Source organism: Petaurus breviceps, unplaced genomic scaffold (assembly GCF_028583685.1).
Source record: "Petaurus breviceps papuanus isolate PSGF00001 unplaced genomic scaffold, PetGlider_PUasm1.0 90515, whole genome shotgun sequence".
Classification (NCBI taxonomy): Eukaryota; Metazoa; Chordata; class Mammalia; order Diprotodontia; family Petauridae; genus Petaurus; species Petaurus breviceps.
Genome location: NW_027187269.1, coordinates 2,149,397 through 2,160,329, shown reverse-complemented (window position 1 = coordinate 2,160,329; position 10,933 = coordinate 2,149,397). Strand labels below are relative to the sequence as shown.

Below are 10,933 nucleotides of genomic sequence, written 5' to 3'. Positions count from 1 at the left end.
TATATGCATACACATACTATATATTTACATATATGTGTGTGTGTATACATGGCCTATGTGGGAATTTGCTTTATTTGACTACATATATTTGTTACAAGGATCTTGTTTTTCTTTTTCCCCCCAAGGCAGGGCAGAGATAAAGAGATAAAATAGACTTAAAATAGACTTTTGTTCATTAAAAAAATTAATTCATTAAAAAAAAAGCAGAGAGCTTGGAGCCATAAGATGTGATTTTAAGTTCCATTTCCAACTATGTGACTGTCTGGTGGTAGGTTCCTCTCACCCTTGGTTTCCATATCTGTAAAATGGAGATAACAATCCCTGAAATACCTATCTCAGAAGGCAATAGTGAAAAAAAAAAAAAAAGCTCTATGGAAACATTAGTAATGAATGAATACATAAAAGTATGGAAAGACATATGAACTGATGAAAAGTGAAGTAAGCAGAGCCAGGAAAATACTATACACACTGATTATAACAACATAGAAGGAAACAACCACAAAACAAACAAAAATGAATATTGTTTTAAGAACAACTTTGAGTGAAAAAATCATTTTGCCTGTTATAAATACCCAAATTAACTACAAAGGACATATGAAGGAAGATGCTATCTGCATACAGAGAAAGAACTGATAAATACAAGTATGTATAAAATGATTCTACATATACATACATATTTGTGTCGAGTGATAGCCATGGAGGGTGGGGAGGAAGAAAGGAAGAAAAAAAAAAGAAATTTACATGATAACTTTTTTATATATTTAAAAGGAATAGTAAGTTGTACACAATAGATTTGCAGTTTCATGTGCAACCTTTTTATTATACTATGTTATGGAAATGTTTCTATTATTCCACAAATTAAAAATAAAATAAATACAAATTTAAAATATGAATATCTCAAAATTACGAAGATCAACTTTGATTAATGGAAGAGTATATATAAAAAGACACCTCCTTAACCCATTCCTTTGCTACCCTTCCTCCAGTGGTTGGAGGAGAGGAGGTAGAAGATCATTCCTGGTTATGGAATATTGCATGTTACATCAGATATGTTTCAATGTATTGATTAGTTTTGCTGAATTTTTTCCTCTCCCTTTTAAAAAGTTCTTTGCTATATGTGATGATTCTCTGGAAAAGGATGAGAATATGGGGGAAATCCAGGTGATTTAACAATATATCAATACATTTTTTTCAAGAAAATGTTAGTCAGTGCTCGCTTCGGCAGCACATATACTAAAATTGGAACGATACAGAGAAGATTAGCATGGGCCTTGCACAAGGATGACATGCAAATTCGTGAAGCATTCCATATTTAAAAAAGAAAAAAAGGAAGAAAATGTTAGTCATTGTGCTTGTTATTGTTATTATCCCTATCATGGACTCTGCCATCTAGGAGAACTGGGCACAATGAAGAATGTTTTGACCATAAGAGTGAGAAAAAAATGGAACAGACTACCTTCAAACACAGCTCTGCCCTACGTTGTTTAAGCATCAACCTGAAGATAACCCAAAAGGACTGGACCAGATGACTTTGCTCTGGTGTTTTGTTGGTTGGCTTTGTTTTGTTTTGAGGAGATTATGTTGTTTCCTTGTTTTTTAAATTATGCATTTAACCAACACCAAATAAAATAATCAGCTCCATGGAGATTATAGAACAGAAGGAGATTTTACGTGAAATTGTAAACTTCTGTGAGAAAGAGTTGTTTTTCTAAGTATAAATTCAACCTATAGATTTTAAAGCTGTCCTTCTTGTCTATGATTATTTCTGACCTTCCTGCATTTTCTTCTCATTTTTAAAAATCCTGTCCCTAATGCCTCTCTCCCATTTCCCTGACTCCACTCCACTGGAAAGAAAATAAATGTTTCTGTGCCAAATATGTGTAATCAGATAAACAAATGCCCACGATGGCCATGTCCAAAAATGTATGTCACCACTCTGTTATCAGCATGCTCGTCACTGGTACTTTTGGAATCATGGTTGATCATTGCATTGATCAGAGTTCTTAAGTCTTTTAAAGTTGTTTTTCTTTACAAGGTTGCTGTCATTTCACAAGTTATTCTCTAACCTGATGATCTTGTAAGATCTCTCCCAGTTTTATGACCTTATGATTCCATAAATAGATGGGAAAGATGTTAATGATATGATTTTCAGGAGATTACATTCTTATGTCTTTCATTGCAGTCTAGATATGCAAAAGAGGAAAGAACTGAGATTTATTATCTTTGTAAATTATACTGTAAGTCTTCTCTCAGGCTGAGTTAATACAGCAAAAAGGAGTGGTGAGGAAAGATGAGCTCATATGAACAGAGGATCATAGACTTAGGAACTCAAAGGCCATCTAGTTCAAACTCAACATTTTACAAATGAGGAGACTTGGCCCAGAGTTTAGTCACTGCCCAGAGTCATACAATTAATATGTGAAAGGGCCAAGGTTCTGATTTTCAGACCAGAATTGCCTAGATAATCTCTTTGATTATATAAACTTGCTTTAGAAGGCTTTGGTTTTTGGTTTGTTTTTCTTTAAATGACCATTTAAAAAAAATTAGTGTGATAGACCTTCTCCCTGGGCATACTAACCAAGAGCCGCTCCTCTTTTCTGCTCCTTCTTGTCATTTGGGAATGTAGGGTTCAAGGGTGGGGTCTAGGGAATGTGAGGAGACATGATGCCAAGTGAAGCCCTGGTCTGGGACTGGAAATCACATTGTCTGTCCAGCTAGCTTCATTTATTTCAAAGATGCTCTGAGGAACCAGAATGTTCCTTTATTTCTTAAAGGTCAACAGAAGGAAGTCCATTTAGATGGTGTCACGAAATGGGAAATTTGTGCAATATGTGACTAGAATAACAGCATTAAATAGTAATTAAAATTAAAAAGTAATATAATACAGGTTCCATAACTGCTAAATATTTGTTGGCACCTTGAAAAGTTGTAATATAAAGTTTTGAAACACAATGGGATTTAACCATACCCCCCTTTTTCTTTGCATTTTCTAAATAACAATTTTTTATGTTAAAAGCAGGTCTCTTGATGTCACAATCAGATTTTCAAAAAAATTTTATACTTTTTTTGACTTGCTTCTAGCCCAACCCCTACAGACATTATTGAGGGAAGAAATGATTGTGAAGAGGTGGGAGGGACTGGGAGGGACTATCTTCCCCATGTAACAACTGCTGACCTACTCCAACCTTTAGACAGATAGTCACAGGAGCCCAGAGTATAGCAGCATCCCCTAGTCTTATCTACCGGTCCTGGTTCCACACTAGCCCTCACATTCATCATCTGGGGAAGCAATTCTTGTGAAGGAGGGGTCACTCATCATCCTCAACTACTAACTGCCACATGGAAGGTAGGAAAGTCAATCTAAGAAGCAAAGTGTGGGGAGAGGGGAGGAGAGGGAAGGGATAAGGGTTTTCAGGGAGGGTGGGTGGGATGGAAAGACAAGCCAGGCAACCACTACGGCTTTGACCACTATTTCCCCTCAAACTCTGAGAGATAGCTCAAGATTCTGAACCTAAGAGTCTTGGAAATCGACATGCTTCTACCACAGTCCCCAAAGCCATCCCCCTGGGAAGTCACAGCACCTTGTGTAGCCATAGCCTGGCAACAGTTCCTGTAGATGATACAACTACATCTTTTGAAGACTTAAAAAGAAAGTTATTGCACCAAGGTCCTTGGCACTATTAAATGGTTCAACATCAGAAACTGATAGGATTTTATCAGACATTAATGTCTGCTTCACTGCTGCTCCCTAAAAGACCATGGGACCTTTCCATCTGACTTGTAGATAAAATCTTCCATATGTATTGTCTCTTTCATTACAATGTGAGCTTCTTAAAAACTGGGATTGTAGAACAGTCTCTTTGCATCACCAGAGCTTAGCAGAGTGCTTTATAAATACAGTAAGTGCTTAATAAATGTTTTATTCATTCATCTGTAATTAAAAGTAGGATAATATAACATCTCGCACTCAGGAGAATGGTATGTTACTGCATGATGCTAATAAGTTTGCTGAATTCATCTAAAGAAGAGGAAGTTTTTGAGTCAAAAATGTAGGCTGGTATTTTTCTTCTCAGTTAAAAATCACTTGAGACCAAACAATGTCAGTTCAATTGATTTTTTTTTTAAATATTCTCCCCTGCCCCCAGTCCCTGAATTGATCAGATATCTGACTGAATTATATCACCATGTAGCATCAGAACTAGAAACCCACTAGTCCAGGGATTCTCAGCCTTTTCTGTCATGGGAAGCTTTGGCAGTCTGCTGAAGCCTATGGACCCCTGAGAATAATGCCTTGTTTTGTTTTTAAGCATAGAATAAAATGCATTATATTGAATAAGTTATGAAATATATGAATAAGATTATGAAAAAAAGTTCAAGACACCAGGTTAAGAACCTCTGCCCTAGTCCACTAGTCCTTTATTTGACAGATGAAGCAGACAAATAAAATGATTTAATCATAGCCATATAGCAACGCTGGTGTGACTGGAACCGGAATCCCATTCCCCTAACAGTGCTTATCCAGTACTAGTTCCTAGAGTATAAGTACTCCATATGGTACTTATCCATTACTAGTACTGATAATCATCACCACCATTTACTGAGCACTTTTTCTCCTCTGGTGCCTCACAAAATATGTCAGCATAGTCAGTACTTATTTTTTTTTTCAAATGGATAAGTGAGTGGGACGCTGAGCTATATAGCCTGAGATACAAAGAAGTAGAAGACTTGGAAGGATTTACAATCTCAAGAGGGAGTCAGGATGGAGGCTTAAAATCATAAATAATACTACAGGTAATATGTGCTAAGTGACAAATGAAAGGTATTGAGCATACAATATAACCTCCTTTTTCAAAAAGTTCTAAGTAACAGTATGTATGGTTCTTCACTGAAGTGACTGAACTAACTGGTTTCTTTTTGGGGGGGTTTGGTGCTTTGTTTTGTTGGTCCAGACCAGCAGGACCTACGAGGTATCAGTTAGAAAGCAAGACAACACACAGAGACAGAACAGGAATGTATAAAAGCAACCTCAGGAAGAGAAGCAGGGTAACATATTCCAATGAGCATTCTCTTAAACTGATATTTTTCCATTGTTTTGATTTAAATGGTGGGTTGTTTTGTTTTGTTTCTGAACCACAATTAAATGAGCAGAAAACAAAGGAAACTTTGTACTTCTGCAAAACTTCGGGTCTCGCACTGTCTACTCTTTAAGTGTACACTTCCTCCTATTTAATCTTTCTTTCACTTCCTTCCCATGTTGCATCGATTTTCCTTTATTCCATGGAAACTCATTGTCTTTGGAGCCTGCAGAAGCAGAGAGAAAACACTAAAGGTATTTTCAACATTGATATGGATGAATATTACTTCTCATTTGAATTGTCAGTCTGTAAACTGGAAATATATATGTGTATATATATATATACACACACACAGAAAAAAATATTAGAGTAGAATGAAGCCTAATGAGAAAAAAAATATCTCTCTCCAATGAAAATTCCTGGAAAGAACAGTAGGGAAGTAAGAATTTTAATAATTTCTTTAAATGATGTTCTGAAAAGAAAATGGGTTTCTAGCCTATAATGACTGTAAGGAAGTTCATACTATTAATAGTATATTCAATAATAATCAGCAGTACTTTTTGAAAAATTTTAGTGAAGACAGCAAAGCTTTTTTTTTTTTATCCCCCCAGGGACAGTACAACCTGATGCTTTTCCTTTTCTTTACTTTTAACTAAAGCTACTGGACCGATGTCAGGCTGATCTCTGTTTCTTTGACGTCCAGGTTTCCTCCAGTGAGAACGTTACATCCTTCTTTGAAAAAAAAAGACCAAAAATGGTAGGACCAAACTCTAGCTTCCTAAGAAAAAAGAAAATGTTTTGGAAATGCTTTGTTGAATATTTTATAATTTGGTTGTGTTGTGTTAAATGATTTGTCTGTGGTTTGCTCTTTTTTTTTTTAACCCAAGATCAATCAAGAGGCAGAGAATAGTTGCTTATTCTAAATTTCTGCTAGAATGAATGTGAATTCAGCTTAAGAATAGAGTTTGAAGTAGAAGAAATAATCTTTATAAATGACCACATTACCTTCCTCTTGTTTTTAACCCTCCAGATTTCAAAATGTTGTTGCTTTGTACATCTGAGAATTTAGTATGATACCTGGTAAAAATGTGCAGCATATCTAAATGTTTTCTATAAGTGTATACTCATATTCCCCTCAGGGCACAGGGTGTCCCAAAAATCTTAGTGTAGTTGTAAGCTTGAATTTGTATATGTATATAATTTACATAGCTATATTCAGTTTTAATATATTTATATATAGTTTTAATATCTCAAAACTGTACACTTTTGCAATATCATGTCTGTGACAAACAAAACAGATACACAAACACACATATATGTATGTACATATTTAGATATACGTATCTATATTCACACAAATATGTATATAAAATAATTTTAGTATAATTATATAGTTTTAATAGTTATATATAGTTTAATAGTTTAAAACTGGACCAAAACTTTTGGGGCACCTAGGATATACATGTGTGTGTATACATACACATGTGTATACATATACAGATCACGAGTCAAGAATGGCAAAAAAGGGGGGCAGTGATGTTTGTTTCATTTTTTTAAACTATGCATCCAATCAAATATCTGGTCACGTTTTTACCTGTAATTAGACATATATCAGAGCATATAGAAAATGCATTCTGATTTGTAAACAGAAATGAATGTATTACAGATATTGGTCAATGCTCCATTTTACTCTAAAAGAGAGGGTCCCAAAGGTTTCTGAAAGAATATCAAATCTACATCTCAAAAAAGGAAATTGCTTAACATAACTCTTTCTCTCTCTTACACACACACACACACACACACACACACACACCCTCTCATCTCTTTCTCTCTCTTCCCACCCTCTTATTTTCTCCCCCTACCCTTAGAATCATAATGTAATGACTAAGTCTATCAACTGGGTTGGAATTAAGAAGACTTGAGTTCAAATCCTAACTCTGATACAAAATATATGACCATAGGCAAGTATCTTAACTTTTTCATGTCCCAAGCAAATCTCTAAGACTAAAAGTTGCAGAGCATGTATTAATCTGAATTGACAGAGGGAACTTCTCCCTGTACCAATTCTGGTGCTCCTTCTTCCCCAAAATGTAAATATAATTTAATATTTGTGTCTGAAAAAATATTTACATGTATAGATATATATGTATGTGTGGGTGGATATAGTACCTAGCACAGTACCCTATGCCTAGGCAATGATTGATAAAAGTTTACAGCTAATGATGATCCTCCAACACACACACACACACACACACAGGTGGAGTGAAATTAAATAAACATAGATTATTTTAAATGAAGTAATTTGATTTTTTAAAATTTCATAAAGCTTAGAAAAGTTTATTACAAAAGCTATTCAATTTTGGTCTGGATTTCCCCCCTAGATGTGTATGTTATTACTTACATGTGCTCTTACTATATTAAATCAGAATATTAAGTTTGGACTGACTTATTAGGTTGCCTTCTTCAAAAACTCTTTTGTGTATCTTACCTGACCAGATTAGCCAGAGTGTGCTGTTAAATATTTAACAGCAGAAAAAAAATATATAAGCACGATATACTTTTAATCTGCAAGTTAAGTGACTTGTCCAGAGTCATACAGATAATAGGCATTTTGAGACAAGATTTGAATTAGTCTTCCTAATTTCAAATCATGGTCTCATCAAGTGGCCTCTTTGAGGGAAGAGAGGCTATTTAGTTTAGAAAAAAAATTTATCTTAAAAAAAGTATGATAATAATTTTCAAATATTTTAAGGGCTGTTGTGTTAGAAGTAGGTTAGTTAAATTTGTGTTATGTGGTTCCCAAGGGTGGGAAGAGTAAAAAATTTAAAAGCTGGAAGTTACAGAGAGACAGATGCTAAACAAAAATAGGCAAAAGTGAGACTTTTTTAAACCAATTGTCAATGTGCAAAAATTAAATACATTTACTTATGAGATAGTAAGGTTCCTGCTATATATTTCAATATTTATAAAAAGGGAAGAGGTTTGGGTTCCATTTTATTTTTTCCCTCCATCAGAGAAAGAATAGCAGTTGTTTCTCTCCTTCAGGGAAATCTACTAGTCACAACAGTTAGAGAAGTATAAAAATACCACATATCTATAGCCTCTTCTCTTATTCAAAGTGCTTACTTAGCAATGAAAAGAACAGACATTTATCTAATCCAGGGGTGGGGAACCTGGGGCTAAAGGCCACATGTAGCCTTCTAAATCCTTAAGTGCAGCTGAATCAATCAAAAGGCCACACTTGGGCATTTAGAAGACCATGTGGAGCCTTCAGGCCCCAGCTTCCCCACCCATGAATTCTAATCATTTTGTATAAAATGTTTAGATGGCAGAATATTCACAGTTTTCCATCCATTGTCCACCTGGTACTTTTACTACCTCATCTGCTAATTTCTATTCATATCTTCTAAGAATATTCATATTTCTAAAAGACTTTAAGGTTTACAACATGTTTTCCTCATCACAGCTGTGTGAGGTAGGTATTATTATCCTCATATTACAGATGCAGAAACAGAGGATCCAAGCAGAGAAATGACTTATCCACAGTCACACAACTAGCGAGTGGAGCCAGGATTCAAATACAGGTCTTCTGATTTTCAAATCCATCTCACCATTCCTCACACAGTCACTAATCCAATGGCTATACTTTGCCATCAGTCCAACCTGAAATACTTTCCATTCTCCAGTAATAAGAATTGCTTGAATTTATGCAGAGTTTTATGGTTTCCAGGTGCTTTATGTAATATTTCACTTAATTCTCACAGTAACACTGTGAGAAAGGTAGTGCAAGTATTACATCCTGAGGTGCTGAGAAGTTAGGTGACTTTTCTAAGGTCACATAGCAAAAGAATAAGACTTGAACCCAAGTCTTCTTTCCAATTCAGCACCCTTCCTCCAGAAAGCCCTATCACCTTTTCAAAATTCTGAGTCCTTATGAACTGAGAAATAATGTCTTGTATTTGTAGGTTCATAGCTCTAGAGATGGAAGGGGCCCCAGTGGGCAAGTCACTCTGCCTTAGTTTCCTCAACTGTAAAATAGGACTAATAAAGTATCTATTTCTCAGAGTTGTTGTGAGGATCAAATAAGATAATAGTGCAAGTACTTTGCATGATACCTGGCACAAGGATTAATAAATGCTTGCTTCTTCCCTACATTATCCTTTTGCTTTCTTCTTTCCTTGCCTTCCTCTTCTTTCCTCCCTACTTTCCTCTTATCCTTTCCTTAATTTTATTGATAATTTTTCCAACACATTAATGTTAAGTCCTCTTAACTAAATAGTTAAGCAAAGCAGGATAAAAGAATGATTGTGACCATTAGTTTTGCATCCTTATAACTTTGGCAGTTTTTATTTCTTAAAATAAAGGACATGTGGATGACTGAGTTAATACTAGTGTCATTTAATGTTTTTAACCTGAGTCTTGTTGCCATTAAAAGTTAGAGTTGCAATCAATCAACAACCAAATTATTAAGCACCTAGTTATAAAGATGTATATTGATCATTTGATTCTACTTTATTCACTATATTTTACTATATATTACTTCATACAGATCTTCCAATATTACTCTGAAGTCTCTGTCTTTCTTGTTCCTTATGTAATATCCCACTGCATTCATGAGCTGACTGCAGCTTTTTCAGCAGTTAGCCAGTATTGGACCAGTGTAGCTTCTTAGATAGCACAAGAAGCCATCCACATTCTTGCACTATTTGTTTTTCTTTATTAAAGAGCTTACTTTGTGACAAGCTGAAAACAGGAAGATAACAACAGAAGAGTCCTGGACTTCAAGGAACTTGCATTCACTAGTATAAAACTGATAAAATAAATTCAAAGTGTATAATACTACAAAATAATTTTAAGAGGGAGAACATTTTGGTTTTCTAGATAATTACTTCACAGAGAAGATAGTCATATACTGGGTTCGTTTTGCTTACTAAATGAACCCTTAGCAACCTCCTTCTGAACCGATGCTTGGGAAACCAGATACTTAACCACAGTGAAGGGACTGTCAGTGTGCAGCCTTGGGGCTAGATACCAGGTAGCCCTGGGGCAGGTCCAACTCAGGGTCAAGGATTTCAACTCTCATCCAAGTATCATACTTAATGATGAGCTTTCTAGGTCCTGATCTGGGCCAGATATGGATGTTTATCAGACATAACCTGACTTTCATCAGTAACTGATAAAAGTTGAACCTTTTACATAGTCTCATACATCATACTGCATATTGCATTTGAGAGCAAGCATTTCAAAATTATTGGTGAACAAACTTTGCGAATGGCACATTTTTTAAATAATAAACTACATTTGTAATTTGAGGAGAATTACAGCTAAATAGAATTCATTTTGAAGAATCAAAGAAATGCATTAACCTTTGCTCACTAAGGAATCCAAGAAATTGGATTAAAAGACTACTTCTAATGCTTACCTGGGAAAATCATTTAACTATGTTGGGCCTCGGTTTCCTCATCTAAAAAATGAGTTTGGACCATATGACCACTGAGACCCCTTCCAGCTCTAGAGCTATGAACCTACAAATACAAGGAACAAATAAGAAGACAAATCAGACCTAACTCTTATTCTTCCTCTAATTTGGTTCATGACCCAGACCACTTAACCTCATTTCACTTTTGCCATCTGTTGACTAGGTTATAGCTCAGAAAGTTCTTCAAATTACGTCCCTACATCTATAGACCCAAGGGGACTCAGACTTGTGAAACTTTGATGATAAGTGATATAACAATTATAAAGCAAGAGCTTGTCAAAGTCCCTATGAATTATCAAACAATAAATTAGTGGGGCATATAGACGAGAGCATTAATTTCCTTCCTTCCTTTCCTTCTTTTTTCTTTCTTCTCTTCTTC

At 35.2% G+C, this 10,933-nt stretch overlaps 1 protein-coding gene and 1 non-coding gene across 8 annotated transcripts in view; both read left to right on the top strand.

Annotated features, from left to right (window-relative positions):
• Positions 1–1,209: 1,209 nt before the first annotated feature.
• LOC138142079 (U6 spliceosomal RNA) lies at positions 1,210–1,316 on the top strand. Its single transcript, XR_011163340.1, has one exon. It is a non-coding gene; the product is annotated as a U6 spliceosomal RNA (small nuclear RNA).
• A 1,880-nt stretch (positions 1,317–3,196) lies between these two features.
• Positions 3,197–10,933, top strand: part of TLR7 (toll like receptor 7) — a 31,484-nt gene continuing 23,747 nt past the window's right edge. For 2 of the 7 annotated variants that reach the window (XR_011163337.1, XM_069062984.1), the window contains exons 1-2: positions 3,425–5,329; positions 5,687–5,832. Coding sequence is in view for 5 of the 7 variants with exons in the window: in XM_069062984.1 (XP_068919085.1) it covers positions 5,830–5,832 (3 nt within the window). In the remaining 2 variants the exon portion in view is untranslated. Of the gene's footprint in view, positions 3,347–3,424; positions 5,330–5,686; positions 5,833–10,933 lie in introns of those variants that run through there. The other 5 variants (XM_069062983.1, XM_069062985.1, XM_069062982.1 and 2 more) reach the window with 5 other exon arrangements.